Source organism: Benincasa hispida, chromosome 7 (assembly GCF_009727055.1).
Source record: "Benincasa hispida cultivar B227 chromosome 7, ASM972705v1, whole genome shotgun sequence".
Lineage (NCBI taxonomy): Eukaryota > Viridiplantae > Streptophyta > Magnoliopsida > Cucurbitales > Cucurbitaceae > Benincasa > Benincasa hispida.
Genome location: NC_052355.1, coordinates 46,164,519 through 46,186,128, shown reverse-complemented (window position 1 = coordinate 46,186,128; position 21,610 = coordinate 46,164,519). Strand labels below are relative to the sequence as shown.

Genomic DNA, 21,610 nt, shown 5'->3' with positions numbered 1-21,610 from the left:
TGGCATCCTGTGGTACTTTGATCTAGGTTTTTTTTATTTGGAAATAATGTTTGAGAGTCTCTTTCATGGCTTGATTTACTGTTCGAAATCAAATACAAACCCATGTTCGTATCGATAGATAGTGTCCTAATATCCTTAGTATTTTGTATTCTTTGTATTAATGATGTTAAGCCGAACTATTTGCAGGGATGAATTCCCCTAGGATTTTTCATTGGGACACTAAGCATGATTAGATTTGTCATATGAGTGCAGGTAATTGGTTGTACGCGTAAGGCTTGGAGAGTAGTATGGTGTGCTACTATTTATCATATTTTTTGAAAGAGCATCATCTTTGTGTTCATGAAGCTACTTTACGACCTCCCTAGATGGTGAGTCATATTGTGTGATCTGATATTTTTTTTAGTTGTTCTGAGTGGTTTGGAGCTTCTATTTAGGGGATTCATGTGGGCTCTTCCCGAGAAATTTTTCCTTGAGTTGTGTGGTCTTTCTTGTATAGTTGTATTCCTTGTCTTTTTTTCTTATTGTATGATTTTACTTTGATTGTGCCTTGATCTCAGATTGTGAAATCTCTTATATTTTATTGCGATACCTTTGTCAAAAAAAAAAAAAAAAGTTAATTGAAAAATGGACATGTAACTCCATTTTGTGGTTGTGAATGATATGAAATATTGTACTTGAAAAAAAGGTAGAATTACCTTATTTTTTTGTTAGAGTATTAGATACCAATGTTTTAATTTGTTAGTATTTAATATTAATGTGATATCATTTTGTTTTATGTTAATTAGTTGTAGGTAAAAGTCTATTGGCCCATTTTAATTCTCGTATTAAGTCTCTTTCTCTTATTGTAATTATTGAAAAACCTTAATGATATTTCATCTCTCTAAAATCGTTCACTTTTTCTAGTACAATAAGTTAAAAATACTGTAATTTGAACCTTCGATCTTACATGTAAGACTAGATATTAATCATCACTTAGCTTTGTGGAATTTAGAAGAATTATATTTCTTCAATGAATATACTTTTAGAAAATGTTACAACATTTAATAAGCAACCTGACATTGAACTATGTATATATAAACAACCCTCCATTAAATTGGACATGTACATTTGGGGGCTATTCAATGTGCAAGCCCGATAACAAGAGTCAGAATTTTGTCACGCCCCAATGTATAATAATGTGAATGTACCGATTGGCTAAAGCAAGCATTAAAATCTGTCCTTTAATCTTTTCAGAAACAAGAAGAAAAAAATATCTGTCCTTAAAAAATAAAAATAAAAATCTGCCATTCATCTACGAGCCTATAAGCTCAAAATTTTAGTAGGCCAAAATTTTCGATTTTTACTCCTTTCTTAAAATTTCCTTTTTTTTAAGCAATTAACTACGGAAATTCAATGGTAGACTTTTCTCTTTTACCTTAAAAATATTTATTTTTAAAAACTACATATTTTTATTCAAATATTTTTCATTGAATTTTTATTTTATTTCATCTCAAACTTAAATTGATGTGAGTTCTCTAATATTCCTCTCATTTTTTTCAAGCTCTATTTATTTCTAAAAATTTCTTCTTTCTCTTCCATTATCTTGTGTTATATTTAATGCTTCTTTTTATGTCACTCTTATGTTTAATGTTATAATTTTTCTATCTTTATCATATTATGTTATGTTAGTTTATTTATTTATTATTTATTATTTATTTTTGTATCTACTTCATTTATAATAAACAATTTACAATAATTCATATGCAAATATTTCATGTTGTTTAATTTTGATATTTGATACTATTTTGTAGTTATTTTTCCTTTACTATTCTAAATCTCTACTCCCGCATTGACATTTGCACAAATATTTTACAATATATGTCTAAATGTTGTCTTTGCACAAATATTTTACAATATACATCTAAATGTTGTTTTACTCTATAGGAATGATGATTAAAAATAGTCAATTGTAGTCTAGATCAGTCACAATCAAAGTTTCATTAACTAATTATAATAATATTCATCAATTTCCTTAAAGTTTCCCGAAATTTTTATCGATATCGATATTTTCATTGACATTAATATTTCGAAGCTTGTCTGTGAGAAGGAAAAAAAAAAAAAGGAAACGTGATTAGTTTAGAAAGCATCTTAAAAATTTCGGGCTTTGAAAAGAAAAACATTCACAAATATAGGTTAATGCTTGAATTTTGAAAACGTCATGGCCAATCACAAATTGACATGTATCCCAAATTAAAACCGAAGACATAAGTTAACAAATCCCGATAATGTCACGTGTTTTCATCGTGACTGTTGGATCGAATAAAATAATTTAATCCAATTTTATATTACTATTTGAGCTAAAATCCAATTGAGCCAAAAAAATATTTAATTTGGCCAAACGACCAACTAAGACTCAAATCAAATTAGTTGAGCACAAAGATCATATTCATAGATCAACCAAACCCAAACTACAAAGCCCACAAGATAAATCAACATCGAGAACAAGCTATAAAGCCCTCGAGATAAATCAACATCGAGAACAAGCTACAAAATCCTCGAGATAAATACACGTTCGAGAACAAGCTGTAAAGCCCTCAAGATAAATCCACATTTGATAACAAGTTGCAAAGCCCTCGAGATAAAGCAACTTTGAAAATAAACTGTAAAGCCCTCAAGTTAGATTCACTTTTTGAGAGGAAACATCACATAGTCATTTATTAGAGATTGTATTCACTAAGAGTGAAATTAATACAAATATAAAGTTCAAATTCAACTAATCAAATTTCTTTGGAAATCTTGTCCAACAACCTCCAACAAAATACAACAAAACAAAGAAATTAAAGTATAAAAATATTATTTTAATAAGATTCATTAAAAAATAAATAAGTACCATATGTCAAACAATTAGGTTCAGACATGAGAATATCTCACTCTATCTAAGGCCTTGTTTGATAACTATTTTGTTTTTTATTTTTATTTTTTTAAAAAATTAAGCTTATAAGCATTACTTTTCCTTCTAAATTTCTTATTAGTTATCTACTTTTTAGCAATAGCTTAAAAAACCAAATCAAAATTAAAAAAAAAAAAAAGTAACTTTTAAAAATTTGTTTTTGTTTTATGGAATTCGGCTAAAAATTCAATCATTGTATTTGATAAATATGCAAATTATTGTAAGAAATAGAGAGAAAATATGGTTAATTTAAAAAAATAAAAAACAAAGTAGTTACCAAACGAGGCTTTAATAATTTGTGATGTCTATTTTATTACTAAGAAGTAGTGCAACCATTATTTTCTAGTATATCCTTAGTTATTTTCTAGTATATCCTTCTATTATAAAACATCTCAATTGAAATGTTGTGGAGCTTATGTTCTATTATATAGTGAAATAGTGACTTGCGTTTGCATTATCTCAAATAATATACTGGTTTGATACCATGGGAAAAAAAACTTTGAAATACAAATTTTAAAACCAGAAAGCCAAGTTTTTTTTCCCCTTTCAGAATACTTGATAATTAGGGATTCCTAGAAGATGTGAATTTATGTAATTGTTCATATCAGTAATTGCAGCCAAATTTAGGAAACTTTTTTTTGTATATTGACATTCATGGAAAAAGTTGCAAGTTCTTGAATTTCCATATGATGGGATAAGACTCTTGCAACTCCAACTTTTTAATAGAGTTTAGAGGTGTTTGTTTGAAAGGTTGGGATTGGATGAATAAGGCATCTTAAGTCCAATCCTTATTTTGAACATGGATTAGCTTGACTTCCTACGTCATTTTTTCATATTCAAACCACGAGTTACCATTTTTTTTCCTTTCTAATTTAATTTAGGAAGTTGGTCGGCCAACATCCGACCACCACCTTCGGTGACCATTGTGGCAAACTTCGGTGAATGCCATCAGTTAACTTCGGCACCACCTCCGACGACTGCCACCAACCAACTCTAGTCGCCACCTCCGGCGACCGCCACCGACCAACTCCGGTCGCCACCTCCTGCGATCGCCGCCACCTTGGTGATCGTCGTTAGCCAACCTCAAGTCATCACTGGCCAACTCCAACCACCATCGACCAATCTCTGGCAACCCCTTCCCCCACACTAGCAAAATTCCGGCCACCAACTCTGTTGCCTTCGACTGCCACCTCCGACGACCACCAACCTTGAAAAACATCAATAAAAATACTCTTAATATATAACAAACTAGACAAATTTGTATATAAAAACACTTTTAAGAAATAATTGCAATGCATGTATGTTTTTTTTTATTATTATTATTTTAATGAGTTTTTATCGAAAGTGTTTAATTAAAAATGAATTTTTAAAGATATTTTTTTTTCTAAATCATTCCAAACACGTCAGTTTAGGTTATATGTGTAAAACTATGTATGTCTGCAAGCTCTAATTTAATTTAATAACATTTAATTTTTTTTGTTGGTCAATTTAACTAGCTCTAGAATCATTTTTCTAAACGTAAAGATTTAAAATGTTTAAAACAACTTAACGACCAAATAAAAACTAAAACTCAAAATTTATTATGTTTTATTCTCAAATGTAATTTGATAGGAAAAGAAAGTATAGTTTTTCAACCATTGAATTTAATATTAAAATATTAGTTTATTTCAATTTTCAGCGTATTATAGTAAAAAACATTGATTATTTTCAAGTTAGCTAAAGTGATAAAAGTCCTTATGAAATTTTATTTCAAAATCGAGTAAAATGAAAATATGAATATATTAAAATAATAGATTAAATAAAATTATAATTTTAGTCAAAATCTCTATTTAATTTTTTTTTAAAAAAATATTATTCTAAATTTTTTAGTTCATTTTAAACTTAACTATAATACAATAATTAAGATGACAAATTTAAACTAATCTAAAATTTAACCGAGGATTAAATACAAAAAAATATTTCATAAATTAAATATTTATAAATCTACACTTCATTCTGGCTAATGCACTCCAAACCCAATTTTCTTAAACCCAAACTATCTAGGTCTCCCAATCTAATCTCCACGCTCTACATTTTATTTCTAACCTACGTGCCAAACGCCCGTTAGGGTTTATGCACAGTGGTATGAATTTCGGAAAGGTTCCACCTTCCGTTAGTTCACGTGGGTTTGGCATATTAGTAGTTTATACTTTCATTTCCTTTTTATACAATTGCATATAACTTTAATGGTTGATCTACAAAGAAATTACCAGAAGTCCATGCAGGAACACATTCCACTCTTAAAATGATGAAACCTATTACGATCTCTCATGATAATCTCTACGTTGAAGATTTGAGAAATCAACTTGGTGACCTGGTGGCAATCGTTGCATACTTTAAGATTCTTAAATATTCGCATCGGCACACCAGGTTTCAAGTTTAGTAACCCAAAAGCAATGGCAAGTCTCTCACTATGCAACTTAAGCGATTGTCGTTTGATGACATCGGGCTCGTCTACCATGGTTGCCTGTGAACAGTCAGGTGAGTAACCATGTTTCTCTAATTTTTCCTCAATCAAATCAATAACGCCGTAGATCTCTTTTATCTTGGGGTGAGATGTGTCTCCTGCAAAAAACTCATGGTTAATGCCGTCAATTTCTATCGAACTACAGCCGGGCTCTTTTGTCACACCCTTATCGACCATCGCCTTCCTTACGAGCCCGACATCATTCCACTGGCGTGCTGAAGCATAGACTCTTGACAACAACACATAAACACCACTGGAAGCTGTTTTTTCAGATTGAAGGATCTCCAATGCCACTTCTTCGCTCAGTTCAACACCAGCATTCTGCTTGTAGCAAGCGTCAAGAAGACTCCTCCAGATCACTGCATCTGGTTTTATATGCATATTTGTTACTAACTCCAAAGCTTCATCAATGAAACCAGAGCGAGATAAAAGATCAACAAGGCATCCATAATGCTCCAACCGAGGTTCAATCTTGTACTCATTAACCATCATATCAAAATATTTCCGACCATCTGCAACCATGCCTCTGTGGTTACATGCACTAAGAACACCGACAAACGTAACAGAGTTGGGCTGAAACTTCTCCATTTCAACCAACCGAGAGAAACACTGCAAGGCAGCCTCCCCCCGTCCGTGCATGGCGTGTGCTAAAATCATTGAATTCCATGAATTCAAGTCATGTTTAGGCATTGTGTCAAAGACCTGCTGGGCCATTCTCAAAGAAGCACACTTGCTGTACATATCTATCAGTGAAGAGTTGATCAGGACATCATTCGCCATAGCGCCATTGGCCTTCCTCAACACATAAGCATGAGCCCACATCCCTACAGATAAAGCTCCAATACCAGCACAAGCACCAATTATACTCTGCATTGTATACCCATCGGGCTCAAAACTGTTTTGCATATCAACAAATAGCTTGAGAGCATTCTCGAAATCCCCACATTGAACATATGCATCAATCATCACATTCCACGACACCAAACTTCTAAGAGGCATTTTCTCGAACACCTTCAATGCTATACTCAAACATCCACAAGAAGCATATAAATGAATCAAGCTATTGCCAACATAAACATCTGAATCTAACCCAAGTTTAACGATATGAGCATGCGCCTGTCTCCCTTCAGATAAAGCAAATACGTAAGCACAAGCTTTAAGAAGAAAAGGAAAAGTATGTTTATCTGGTTCAACTGAGCCTTCTTCTAACATTCCGTAAAAGAGTTCAATCGCCTGCTCTTTCCTGTCCAAGCTCCGTGCACAGGCTCCGATCAGAGTGTTCCACATGAATGAATTGGGGTTACCGATTTGATAAAAAACACGGCAGGCATAATCAAAATCAGTTAAAGACGAAACGTGGAGAATTCGGCTGTAGAGAAAGAGAGAGGATTTGTGGGTTGAGAAGTTACGAATTACTTGAGCATGTATCTGTTTGAGCTTTGACAAATCAGTACAGTGGGTCAGCAAGTGAAGAAGCCGACTTTGATGGGTATGGAAAGTCTCGCGCTTGATTTCAATTGGAATAGACTGTGCATTTGGTGGGATTGCTAGAAGCATTTTCCACCGATAAGCATGAGAATTTAAAACAGTTTCAGAACTTATGGATGGATATGAACTTTAGTAAGAGGATAAAGAGCTAGTGGAAGCGCAACACATAGACAAATCCAAAGCCTTGGCACTGCGTCTCCAAAGTCCAAACTTTGCTGCTTCTTTCCTTCACTCTTCCCTGTCAATTTTGCTTTTTGCGTTAGCACTTCATTACATACTTCCACTTATTATTCTTACTCTACCACATTCAATTTACAAAACCATGGAAAAAAAAATTAGTTGGTGGTTTGTTTTTATAGAGAAAAATGATTTGAAAAGAATAATAGAGAAAATATATTTTAAAATATTTTATCACATTAGATAAATAATATCGCGGAACGAGGATATGGATTAATTTTGAGAAATAAATACATAACGCCTAATTTGATAACTAGATTTGATTTTTCTTTTTTTCTTTTTTGAAGACGATAACGTTAAGACCCTATGAAGTATAGGAAACCAAATCCATCTAGTCTCGATTAATAATATCCAACAACCAACAAGGAAAATAAAAAAAAAACCCATAAATTTTCCACATCCTCCAAATTGGAAGAATCAAAACAATCAAAAGAGTTAACTAAATCCGCCACGAAAAAAGAAATACAATAAGCAACACGATTATAAGCACAAGGGCAAAAAGAGGAGGAAATATCCATCTGCCTTGCCAAATCAACGATCTCATCTACAATATTCTTGAACTCTGTGAAGTCCTCAGAAACGTTGTTAATCACCACCTCCCTAGCATTAAATTCAATCTCAATAGGATGGGGAAGGGGAAAAGACAGAGAGGAGAGATTCTTGAGCCCTTCGAAGATTGCTTAGGCTTGCAAAACTTGATAGGCCACTCCGTAATCTATATTTGGTTTTTAAAAAACGTATGTGTTTTATTATAATTTCTTTCAAACTGTTTTGTTTTTTTTTTCTACTAAATACTTGAATTCTTAATCATATTTTAAAAACAAAACTATCTTTTTAGTTTTTAAAAATCGGCTCGATTTTGAAAATGCTTTAAAAAAAATGCAACAAAACAAAGAAATTCAGGTGTAAAAATGCTACTTTTATAAGATTCCATTAAAAAAAAGATAGTTACAAAAAGAAAAACATAAATAATTAGAATTTTATTGATTAATTAAAATAATTTTCATCCATTTTCATAAGGTTTTCTAAAATTTCTATTAATATTTCTATTAAATCGGGATCTCAATATTTTCATCAATATTTTCTAGTATGTATAAAATATCCCAATTGAAATAGTTGTTTTACATTTTTATATTGAACTCAAAAGTACACACATCCAAGGACATTTCTTTTTTAGTTAATTGCTTTTAAAAATAAAATGAGAGAAATAAAAAGTATAATATTAATATTGTTGTATCTTGAGAGGAATAAAGTGAAGGAATATGCACATTTTCTATAGTCTAGTCAAATGGTGACTTGCATTTGCATAATCTCAAACTTGACTATATACTTACCATTAAAATTCATCTCCAAATTCCCTTTGAAAAAAATTTCTCTCCCCCATATTATTTTCAATCATATGGTCAATTAAGGAGGCCAATAAACCTACCCACCAAGATCATAATGTTCTTACTTATCTTTTCAAATCTTATAATAATTTTTTTAAATCATCAAATAATATATTGGATTTGATACCATGGAAAAAAGAAACCTTCGAAATACAAATTTTAAAACCAGAAAGCCAAGTTTTTTTTTTTCTTTTCAAAATACGTCTTTTTATATAATTTCACTTAATTTTTCGAATTATAAGTTTGGCTCCTAAATATTTAGATTTATATCTATTCAGTTCTTAGACTTTTAAAAGTCTATAATAGATATCGAACTTTTAATTTTGTGTCTAATTTTTCTAAAGTTTAATTTTCATGTTTAAGAGGTCTGTAAACTTTCAATTTTGTATTTAATATGTTCATGATATATTTAATATTTTTTTTTTTATAAAAAAAATCAATTGATGATTGATCTATTAGACTTAAAATTGAACTAAACCCTAAAATTTCAATTTTATGTTGGGTAGATAAGTGTTTTTTTTTTATGTCAAATTGGTCAAGAGTCTATTAGATACAAAATTGAAAATTTTAGGATTTGTTTAGTAATCATTTTTGGGCCATTTGGTCCACTTAGGAGGTGTTTGGCCCACAAGTTAGGTTGGGTTGGGTGGGTAAAAAAATCCCACTCACTGTTACGTTCACCAATTATTAAAAAGGTTTATTACCTCGTTATTCGTAAATGCCCCTAGTGAAGTTAATAATTCTTGAATTAATTTGTTGGAGATGTAAGTTTGCATTAGAGATGTAGAGTTGTGTAAGATGTAATTCCTTTGATAAATGTGAAAAGTAGATTAAGAGAGAAAGATTAAGTTACTCCATAAATATGAAAATAGAGAGAAAGGAAAAAATGGAGTTCCTCGATAAATATGAGAAGTAAAATAAGATGAGAAGATGACGTTACTCGATGAATATACAAACTTCAATAGTGTTTATTATTAAAGTCGCGTTGTTTACTATTACACCAACTTTTGAGCGAAATAACCTTACATTTTTTGTTTTTGAAAATTGTGTTTGTTTTCTTATAATTTATTACTCATATTTTTCATATTTCCTATATCATTTGAATTCTTAACCAATTTCCAAATAGAAAAACAAGTTTTTGAAAAACTATTTTTTTAAAAATTTTTTGTGACCATTCCATTTTTTTAATTAAACTTATTTTCTCTTAATTTCTTACAAATTTACCTAGAGAAATGTGCTCTTAACCAAATTCTAAAATTAAAAACATTTTTTTTATTGTCATATTTTAACTTGGTTTTTTAATATATTGATAAAAGAGTAGATAAAAATACTTAGTACATCTATACTTCATTGATCTTTGTGTATTCCATTAAATTGCTCTATTATAATTTGTCACATACCAAATTAATTCTAACATATTTTTTTAATATAGAAAAAACAAAAATTTCCACATAACACGAGTGTTGGCCATTGGAGAGTTGACTCTGAAAAAAGTCATCGTTTATGTCCTTCACTGTCAGTAGTATCACTCAGCGTCCATACCCACTCAAAATTCCACTCTCCAACCTTCCATTTCTGCGCTTCCTTTTTTTTTTTTTTTCTTTTCCTATTTACCTCTTTCCTTCCCCAAACCCCAATCCCCAATCCCCAATTTCCAGTTCCTAATTCCTAATCCATGGAGTTTTTCACCTTCCTCAAATCCATCAAACTCCGGAGCCACCTCCGCAAGTACTTAACCGCCAACGACGACCACGAAACCGTTCGCCAAACCACCAACGCCTCCTCCGACGGAACAATTTGGGGAATCGAATTCGTCGAGGGCAAAACCGATGCCATCCGCCTCCGGAGCCGCCATGGCCACTACCTCTCTGCCACGGACCTCAATTTTCTACTCGGTGCGACAGGGAGGAAGGTGATGTTGCAAAATAAACACGAAAAACTTGCCACCACCGCCGCCTGGAGTGTGGAGTGGGAGCCTGTACGCGACGGCGATCAGGTGAAATTGATGAGTTGGTGCGGCAGTTATTTGAGAGCGAACGGCGTTACGCCGCCGTGGAGGAACTCTGTTACTCATGATGAGCCGCGATTCTCTTCCACTAAGGGATGGATTTTGTGGGATGTCGAACCGGTTATTGAAATTCCTAAGTATTGTTTGTTGATGAGTCGAAGGACATGGTCCATGTCTAATTCCGCCCTTTCTTTGACGGATTCCGATGAGTTTTCCGTCTCCGGGAAAAGCTCTCCGGCCACGCCCAAACCCGTGCGACGTTTCTCCACGTTCCAGGTTCGTACGATTCCCTTCAACTGCTTTGCTTCATATCCCAATTTGAGAACACCACCTTTGTTTTTAAAATCAAAGCTATTGACTCAATCTTTCTAAAATAAATACATTTCTAATCTTTTGCCAAAAAGGTCAAAATTTATTGCCAAAAACTCAACATTGAAAACAAACAATTATTTTTGTCATTGTTTGTTATTTATTCTTGTTTTACAGTCTATATTTTTTAATTCAAGAAATTAATTATTGTCTTTTTCAAGTTCTATCAACATAGATTAGGAATTGATCTTTTGGTCAAAAGATATTATTTCTTAATTAGTTGGGTTATTGAAAAAAAAACTTTAAAAGCTAAAATTTAGAATTATATAAGAAATTAGGTTTAAAATAAAGTGTCCAATTTGATCCCAAGCCACGCCAACAATTCGGTTCATTTTTTTGTTCCCGATTTTTAAAAATTATCTATCTTTTTCTACTTTCTTACACGGTTTTTATCTTTTTTTGAATAATAGAATCTTTTTTTTTTTGGCCAAATTCTGAATTCCAACCATAAATTTTTAAGAACTATTATTTTAATTTTCAAATTTTGATTTGATTTTTGAAAATATTGATAGAAATTAGATAACAAAACAAAAAATTTAGAGGTGGAAGGAATGTTTATAGATTTAATTTTCAAAAATCAAAATAATTATCATGGTTTTTTTTTTTTATTTATAATGTCTATTCTAGCCTCTAAATTGATTTTTTTTTTTTTGTTGTTTTGCCATTATTATATAATTTTTTTTTTCACATACATATATATATATTTCACTTGCCTATTTGTTTACTCTTTAAGCCTTTGTACACAAATTCAAAGTTATATCATTACTAGTAATAAGAACCAAAATGGTTGTTTTTTTCTGAGTTAAGGGGCTAAAATAGTCCTTTTAAAAATTCAAAGATTAAAATAAAGAAAAAGTTATTGTATAAGCTTAAATACTTCCTTAGAAAACAGACATCCATTTCTATTAAAAAAATATTTTAAAAAAGATCTAGTTCTTTTTATTAATAAATATTCAAAAAAATTTAAATAAATCAAAATACTTGTCTCTTATGTCTATAATTTATTTATAATATAAATGTTGATTCATTATTTAGGTTCAAATGAAACTCATGAACTTATGAAAATGTCAAATATTTAGGGATAATATTTCTTTTCTTAATAGAATATCATTTAATCTAATGAATAGCTACATTAATGTTAGTTGCAAGGTTAAGACACATTTTTCAAGTGTAGATATATATCATTGACTAGGACTAAGAGGTTTGGGGTAGTTCAAAAACTCTATCCAACTTATTGATTTATTTTTAAGTAACGGTCAAAATATTCTCTCTCTAAAAGAATATAAAGTAATGAAATGTTTTTTTCGAAGTAAAAGAAAAAAACTACGTCCGTATTTGTAAATTAATACAAATGGGTTAAATTATTTTATTCTATGTTAACCTGAAATCATTATAAACAATGATGGAGATTGAAATAGTTCTTAAAATTTTGGAGACAAAATTATTAGGTTTCAAATTTAATTCAATTCTTAAATCATTAATTAATCCAAAAACTTAAGCGGAAAGATGAAACTAAATTTAACTATATTATATAATATCCCTAAACTACATATTGAAACGTGAATAAACATTTTTGAATATATTATTGTCATAATTAACCAGTTAAGTTCCTTTTAATGGGATTTAAAAAAAAGTATTATAGTTTTGAAAATTATCTAGAAACATATATAGTTTCCCAAACAGTAATATTGTTAAAAAAGTATATATTATTGAGATTGAAAGCCGTCCTAAAAATTACATTTTTAAGTCCCAAATATTATGATTAAGCAATAAAATATTATTTAGAGAAGAAAATTAAGTGAATAAATGAGGAAGATCGCACTCAGTTGAAGATTAAAAGGGAAAAAAAAAACATAAAATTTTCCACCATTTCTGTTGTTTCAAGGAAAAAGTTTACCTACCACGCTACACCAAACAACCAGGGCGGGGTTTCCTACAATTTTCTCATACCAAAAATTATATTATAAAAACTATACTGTCACCGTCACGTGCGGACCGCCAAAATCTTCAACTGAGTAAGAACTATATTAACCAGAAGATTGAGAACTTAAATACAAATTATGCATAAATTAAAAATTTATGAACAACTTTATATCATTCAGTTATGTTGATTTTGAAATGTTTTGCACTTAACTTTTTTCCTTAAATCTTTTTAATTAATTGATTATAAATTTATATTTTTTGGTTAACTCTCTCGGTAGGTTTTTCTATTTTCTGTTGTATTAGAAAAAGTGAAATATTGAATGCATCCATTTTTACACATCCACTTTAATCACACGAAAAAAAATGTAAGAAAAATTTGTCACATAATGAACTATTATAAAATGATTGAGGAAAATGTTAGAAGATGGGTGTAATAAAAAAGGCATTTAGGCTCTTGTTTGGCAAAGGATATAAAGCCATGTGGATAAATAACAAATTAATGGTAATCCAAAAAGTGGGTCCCAATTAATTACAATTATTCTTGTTTATCCTATTTTATGTACGTATATTGACACATGGGACTGACTACTCAATATGTAATAAAAAAATGCAAATTGATTGACAAGTGGGGGTGAACGATTTCTTTGTATTTCAAAATTAAATTATCGTTATAGTTACTGTTACCCTAATCATTTAGAGTCCAATGTTAATAGTAACGATAAAAATGACAGATTCATAACTAGGAAAACATGATATTTATGATCAAATTACATTTGCCATTTTAGGTCATTACTATAAATCTAATAATGGAATCCCATTATAATTACACAAATTTTCATTATGAATTGATAAACATGGCCTAAAAAATGAATGAATACACTTTGCTCGAGGTGGGAAGTTGAATACCTCACATTGATAAGAAATATCAGTTTGACCATTTTGGTTAGAGAAAGTATATACAACCATGTTTACCAAATCGCAATGAAAATTGGTATAATCGTAATGAAATTCCATTGATTGATCAATTGTAATGAGTATGAATTACAAATATAATTGAATTGTTTTTTTTTTCGCATTTACTTAGAATTTTTTGTCACATTTACCGTTATCATTATTGTTACTTCTGAGGGTCAAACAATAATGAGAATGGTAAAAATGTCAAAATTTATAATGTTTCTTCTAAAATAATAACGATAATGGTAATCGTAATAATAACAATACAACATAATTACTAGATGCAATTAGATTGAACATACTCTATTCGTCAATCATACAGGTTTGAAAATGGGTCCATGTATAACCAACGATGCAAAATAGAAATAAACAACACAAAATATAATAAAATGAGGTATATTTTTTTTATTTTATCATAAATTTATTATATTTTAATAATAGTATATACTATAGAGTAAAGGTTTAAAGATGTTGCTTTTACCTACGTCTGGGCTGGCGGTCCGACGGCGGGAAAGGGCGGTCAGACTCAGATTCAGACATACTTGTCCAATATTTAAATTGAAAACCGCGTGGTTTCAACTTGACCACTAGCTCGACTTTCTTTTACCACTTTTCAAACATTCATTCAATTCCTATCCTTCCTACCTGGAAATTTCCTGGTTCAACTTCAACTAGGAATCTAATCTCAAAATTGGACGATCCAATATTTGTTATAAGCACAAAAATATCCAAACAAATTTCAAGATTTCCTCTTCTTATTCTACAGCTCAAATCTTTCTCCGGCAACAACCTCCGATCCGACATGGATTTCTTCCGCAAAGCCAAGACCGTCCGCCTCCGCAGCCATCACGACAAGTACCTTGTTGCCGATGACGATCAAGACTCCGTCAACCAAGACCGTGCAGGATCTTCAAAAAATGCTCGTTGGTCCGTCGAGTTTGCCTCCGGCGCCAACTCTGACTCTATCATCCGTCTCAAAAGCTGCTACGGCAAGTACTTGACCGCCAGCAATCAGCCTTTTTTGCTCGGAATGACCGGCCGGAAAGTGCTTCAAACTCTTCCTCGACGGCTAGATTCGTCCGTCGAGTGGGAACCCGTCAGAGAAGGGTCGCAGGTCAAGTTCAAGACCCGATATGGGAACTTCTTGAGAGCCAATGGGGGTTTACCGCCGTGGCGAAATTCGGTGACCCATGATATTCCGAGTCGAACAGCTACACAAGATTGGATTCTATGGGATATCGATGTTGTTGAGATTCAAGTGTCTGTGAATCATAGAGCTCCCACAATTGATCATCAGGATTCTCTAGATTTCAATCCCAGCTCGCCCCCTTCTACCTCTGGCAAACCGGCTCATTACTCTAGACTTGAGGTTTGAGATCTCTATAAAACTTCTTTTATTTGATCGAATTTACTACATGTCCTTTGTTGTTTTGTGGATTTTATTGATTAATCAGCATAATGAACATGTTATCAAACAATAAATAGACACCAAAATACAAGAAAAGAAAAGAGACGAATCACCCTTCAGAATGGCCTTTATAATTGATGGCTCCGCCCCACAAACGTATGAAATCGTCAAATTGTATTACTTCATTATAACATAATGCGTTAAGGATAGTCTTGTCTATCGTAGTCCTAACTTGATATCCTATTTTTCTGATAATTTATTGTGAAGGTGAGAAAAATGAAGGACACCATAGAGATTGATGGTCATCGCGTTAGGGCTACATGTTCATCTCTAACGCAATATGATATAAAATGTTTGTTATGTTTTTCCCATTTTTCTCACACTTTGTTGGGGTTTCCTTAAAAAAATTGAGGATTGCCATAAAGATGGTCATTGTGCTACACGATGGACACGATCATCCCTTATGTGATACTTTATAAAATACAGTAGAACACTCCGACTTAAATAGAATGTTAGATTTCATACATTTGTAGGGACGAGTAATTAATCATAAATGGTATGTGAATGAGCCATCCGTACAAAAAAAAAATCCATAGTTAGAATAAATCATAATTTCCCGAACATCCTTCAAATTTTGATCGCGATTTTTTGGTTGTTTGCTTGTAGTCTACTGATTCGACTGTTAGTTTGCCTCCAAAATCTGAAGGAAGAACCATTTACTATCATGTGGCTGATGAAAGTGGAGATGTAGACGAAGATACAGTGGAGGGTTCTTCTTTTACATTCAAAGGAAATGGGGTGGAGGAATTGACTCTTAAATTGAAGGAAGAAACAGGAATTGAAGGTATCATTGTGTGTACTCGCAATCCATTGAATGGGAATCTTTATCCCCTTCGCCTGCAACTTCCTCCCAACAATGCAATCATGCATGTGGTTGCTGTTCCTGAGTCATCCAAATGTGAGATCTTCAAACCTTTTTATTGTTGAATTGACATTATTGTTTGTTTTGATCTTTTTTCCTTAACATCAATCTTCACATCTTTTGTTTTTCAGTGGGAAAGGACCTTGCAAAACAACGTTTAATATGAAATCTATAGAGGAGAATACTGATACATTGTGAACAAGAGATTGTGGCCATTACATTCCTCAGACAAGTCTTAGGTTGGTGCCTGATGACCCTAGTTCTTAGCCATTGAGATTCTTCATTCATTGTTCATTTGGCCACATTGAAATAATTACAACAAAAAGAAGCTTGAAGCCATTTGTGGAAGACCATATAAGTTGATTTCTGCGTGTGTAATGTTCAACTAGTTAATTAGGGATTTTTAGAAAATGTGAATTGACGTAATTTCTCATATTAGTAATTGCAGCCAAATTTAGGAAGCTTTTTGTATCATTGATATTCATAGAAAAAATTGCAACTTCTCGAATTGCTATATGATGGGATAAGACTCTTGAAGCCTCGACCTTCTGACAAAGTATAGGGTTTAGGTAGCACTGTGCATCGGCATACTGGATTTCAAGTTTAGTAACCCAGAAGTAATGGCAAGTCTCTCACTATGCAACTTAAGCGCAATTGTTGTTTGATGTTATAGGGTTAGTCTATCATGGTTGCTCGCCATAGCGCCACTGGTCTTCTCAACACATAAGCACGAGCCCACATCCTTAGAGATAAAGCTCCAATACCAGCCCAAGCAATAACGCATTGTATACCCGTCGGGCTCAAAACTGTTCTGTATTTCAGTAAATAGCTTGAGAGCATTTTCCAGAAAGCCACCCATTGAACATATGCATCAATCATCACATCCCACGAAACCAAACTTCTGTGAGGCATTTTCTCAAACAGCTTCAATGCTATACTCAAAATCAGTTAGCGCTTGATTTCCAATGGAATAAACTGTGCAGTTGGTGGGATTGGTAAAGGCATTTTCCACCGACAAGTATAATTAATTTGAAATAGTTTCGGAAGTATGGATAAAGTAAATGGATATGAACTTTACGAAGAGGATAAAGAGCTAGTGGAAGCGCTACAAATGGACAAATCTAAAACCCAACATGTCTCCCATTTCATAATAAATCCAGATTGAAGCTTGTCTCCAAGGACAAAGATTGATAGAATGTCGATTGCAAAAACAATGAGATGTCTGGAGTCCTTTAATCCATTTCTATTATATTTGTTTATCAAAGAAAAAAGAAGATTTTGTTTATACCCCACTTTTTCAAAATTTAAAATTTTTAACCTTTTGTTTATGTCATTATTTATGGAAATTACCAAAACAATATTATTGCACACTTGCTAAACTCTTGCTACTATAGAGCAAAGAGGGAGAGCGAGAGAAATAGAGACAAAAAAAATCCAAACTCAATAGAGCGAGAGAAAATAGAGAGAGTAATGAGGCGAAAAACCTAAACTCAAAGTCCAAAGAAGAAAAAGAAAGGATCTTAATCAATGTGCACAATGGTTTGTTTAACTAATTTCATGCTAATATGATGTACGCAAAAGTTTTTTTTTTTTTTTTTTTTTTTTTTTTTTTTCTAAATGATGTTCTAAAAGATGGGACATTTCATTTTGGTCATTTGTACGAAAGATTCTTTCTCAAAAGTGTAATTGTAATTGAGTAGGTAGGTTATATTGAAACGATAACTTAAACATAGTTCAACTGATTTATGCATATATCATTTACTAAGATATTACAAATGTGAATTATTTCCATCTCACGTATAATTGAAAGGTAAGGCACTATAAAGTTATTCCAATTTTCTTATAGTGTATAACCTCATTAGGCTCATTTCAAGTATTGGATGTGAGCCACCTTATTTGACTAAGTTACAATCATCTAGTGGTTTCACAGAAATCGTCCAATGGCTTCTTTTTTGACTTAAAATATGGCTATAGACTTCTTAATCGGCTAGCATAGCCACCTCAATTATTTTTAATTTAATTCTCATCCTAAAGGATGAGACTATGGAAGAAAAGGAAAGCCAAGCGATAAAATATCCATATTCCAAAAAGAAAAAAGAAATCATAATGATTTATGCATCTTTTCAACCATCCAGCTACCCTTTTTTTTTCTCCATTTATTATCACTTATCTTAAAAAATAGGAAAAAAAGAAAAAAGAAAACTTAGGTATATCTAGAGTAGGGAATCAGGTACTCGAATCTCTCCTCAACTTTATGTTCTTTATATATATAAACTAGCATCATGTAACAACCCGACCTTTTGAGTATTTTGATAAGGGTCGTTACTCATAATTACACATCTACATTCAAAACATTTTGACCTTGAGGAAAATAAATTTTCAATAAAATAATAAAGACAGTTTTCCAAAATAAATAACAAATAAAAAAAACCTTTGTTCGAGACCCTAAAATAATGAAGAAAAAAAATAACTTAAACAAATAAAATTTTGACCAACATCGAGTTTCAAATCAAAACTTTTAAATAGCTTGAAAATGTAAACTAAGCGGAAGTGATTTACATGTCCTATATGGCATGATCACAGGTCTCTCTCATCACCCACGGTCCGTTCCTATCATTACCTGAAAAACATAAATTAAGAAAGGTTGGGTATAAAATACTCTAAGTGATCTCATTATCAAGATCAGGCTATGCATCCACGAGAAGAGAATGATGGCCCGTGGCTCATATAGCTACATCAATTTTTTATGATGAAAAGAAACCAAAAGACGTATTGTCTTACCTTGACACGCATGTTTAGCGACACATAGGCACACCGTCAAATATGAAAAATAACATAAACGTGAACCTGTCGGCTCACGCATGTCTAGTGGCCCATAGACATCGCCAAACATGAAAAATAACATAAACGTAAACCTGTCGGCTCACGCATGTCTAGTGTGCCTATACTATCAAACATGAAACATGAAAAAAAAACATGAACGTAAACCTTTCGGCCCACACATGTCTAGCGGTCCGTAGGCACACCGTCAAATATGAAACTAGACCCGTCGGTCCTCTGAAATAAAACATGCATCAAGGTGAGAAGGTAAACTGTCCTATTGGTCTATTCATGCATCACATACATAATTTCAGTACTGATTAGAAATCGAACATGCTCATAATACTTATAACTGTCATGCAACAAGTATATCACAAAGACAAAATCATGCTTTTAAAGTCCACTTTAGAAAACTTGAATCAACCCAAAGTTGTGGCTTGATCCAAGACAAATTCCAAAACTTGATTCAATCAGCCAATCTGGTTAAGAATTAAATCCAAAATCAATAACTTAATTTTCCCACAAACGAAAAATGGTCTCTAGCTTGATGGTCCTCAAAACCTCCATATCTTGAATCTAAGTTTCACACAAAGAGAAATTACTAATTTAACCAAAAATCAAATGGGTGAATTTCACCTCCCAAATTATAAGGAAAATAAGTCTTATCCAAGTTTTTTTCTCAAGATTCCAGCAAAGATCAACAGTGGCGGTTGATGGCGTGTTGGTTCGTGGCTACCATAGATAGGCAGAATAAATTGTTTAGGCTAGCAGCTGGTAGCGAGGGTCTTGCATGAGGAGGGTTTGCGAGAGTGAGAGAAGGAGAATTTCAAGTTTAATAGATTTTATTCAGCAGCATTTATGAACAAATCAGAGCTGCAAACAATGATCCAACCGTTTAAAATAAAACTCTATATGTCTTGAACACCAAATTTGAGTACGATCCAACCGTTCAAACTCCGTCAATCGACAATTTTGCTATCGCTGAAAAATCGAATTGCTTTCTCTCTAATTTTTGGCATCTTTTCACTCTCATTTAATTTCGAAAAAATCTCAATTCTTTTATTTTTTTTTTCAAATTTTGAAAAGGTAAATAAAATATTTTATCATAATAACTCCAAAATCTCCAAAGATTCTATTAAATTTAGAAATTAATGAACTTTTCAAATTATCTTAATTTAGACTTCAAAAACCAAAATTAAGGACATAAGATCCATCAATTTGATACAAATTAAATCCTTCCAAATATTTAAATCAATTCAAAACCACGTGAAATTAATTATCTCTTTATTTTTTTTAAGTTGGCCCTAAAATCCAAAATCAAACGGAAGCAAAATTCAATATTTTCAAAATAATCAAATCGAACATCTAATCAATTAAATTCAATTTAACCAATAAAAGTTTTTTCAATTATTTCAATTTACTTTCAATTTTTCAAATAAAAAGGAAATTTAAACTCAATAATTTTAGATAATTAACTTAAATTTTTTTTGAAATTCGGGATGTTACACATCATATTAAAACCATTAATTAGTTCAATGAAAAATCTATCTTATAACCCTTTTAAATCCAAGTTCATGCCCCACTTACATTTATTTTTATTAAATTATATAAAACTCCTGTCAACAAAATTTCTAGATCTACCGTTGTAGTGTTGTTAAATGCACCCAAATATACTCTTCATTCTATATCTTGTGTTTTTGTCTCCTCCAAAAAAACACATCCTTTGTTTTTTAAATGCATTCTTCCTATTGAAAGTTTATTTCACCCACTTCATTTACGTATATTGTTATTTGAGAATTGTGATACATGAATATTAAATAATGTGATTTTTTTTAAATAATAATAATAATAACGACAATAATTTAGTATGATAGAGTAGATAAATGGTTGTTGGATATTGTTAAATAGATGGAAGAGACCATATTTATTAGATTTTCTTCATACCTAAACAAAGAAAACTTCCCTTTTGAACTTGGGAGGGGAAAAACAATGTAATATTGATCTTGGAAGAGTGGTATCTTTGACTTAATATCATACATAGATGATTTGAGGGTATATAAACCATATAAAAAGATTATTTCTCAAGTAATTAGATTAATTTATAAATTTTGTCCCAAAAATTTGAAAAAAATCAGAATTTAGTCTCTATATTTTGACAAAATTTCATAAATAATAGTTCTATAGTTTGATTAAATTCTTACAAATAATCTATTTTAGGGCTATTTAAAAATGTTTTATCCAATCATACAGACTAAATTCTATTTTTTTTTTTCAAAATAAAGAGACTAAGTTTACAATTTTTACGAGATAAATGGCAAAATTTCATATCCATCTTTCACTCATCTAACACCAAATATTACCCATTTTTAAATTATCATCAAAGAAATCTTCTCCAAGTGAAAGAAACTCACTTATAATTGTATTAGCATTAAAGCTAAAGAAATTATGTACATTAATTTTTTTTTTCTTACAAGCTTTTGTTTTTCTTGCTCTTCATTATAAAGGTCAAATACATTGCATAATAACATAAATTATCATATAGAATGGGGATAAGATAGTGAAGATGAAGAATATTATTATGTTATACAATCCTATTGTGCAATACTATATACTTATTTTTAATTAATCAATTTTGTATAAACCATTTAATGATATCTT

The 21,610-nt window shown here is 31.4% G+C and overlaps 2 protein-coding genes across 2 annotated transcripts; one reads left to right on the top strand and one right to left on the bottom strand.

The window, feature by feature from the left end:
- Nucleotides 1-4,870: 4,870 nt before the first annotated feature.
- Nucleotides 4,871-7,226, bottom strand: LOC120081653 (pentatricopeptide repeat-containing protein At1g59720, chloroplastic/mitochondrial). The gene has a single exon (XM_039036700.1). It carries the CDS (start codon nt 6,990-6,992, stop codon nt 5,175-5,177), a length of 1,818 nt encoding a protein of 605 aa, XP_038892628.1. The 5' UTR covers nt 6,993-7,226; the 3' UTR covers nt 4,871-5,174.
- Nucleotides 7,227-10,153: 2,927 nt separating this feature from the next.
- Nucleotides 10,154-16,672, top strand: LOC120081634. The gene is made up of 4 exons (XM_039036670.1): nt 10,154-10,832; nt 14,569-15,171; nt 15,877-16,168; nt 16,264-16,672. Exons 1-4 carry the CDS (start codon nt 10,224-10,226, stop codon nt 16,296-16,298), a joined length of 1,539 nt encoding a protein of 512 aa, XP_038892598.1. The 5' UTR covers nt 10,154-10,223; the 3' UTR covers nt 16,299-16,672.
- The last annotated feature ends 4,938 nt before the right edge of the window (nt 16,673-21,610 follow it).

Excerpts from the sequence above, each read along its gene's own strand:
- LOC120081653 (XM_039036700.1), bottom strand. The coding sequence starts at position 6,992 with ATGCTTCTAGCAATCCCACCAAATGCACAGTCTATTCCAATTGAAATC.
- LOC120081634 (XM_039036670.1), top strand. The coding sequence starts at position 10,224 with ATGGAGTTTTTCACCTTCCTCAAATCCATCAAACTCCGGAGCCACCTC. Across the intron at positions 10,833-14,568 it reads GACGTTTCTCCACGTTCCAG|CTCAAATCTTTCTCCGGCAA; the intron begins GTTCGTACGATT and ends CTTATTCTACAG. Across the intron at positions 16,169-16,263 it reads TGTTCCTGAGTCATCCAAAT|TGGGAAAGGACCTTGCAAAA; the intron begins GTGAGATCTTCA and ends TTTGTTTTTCAG.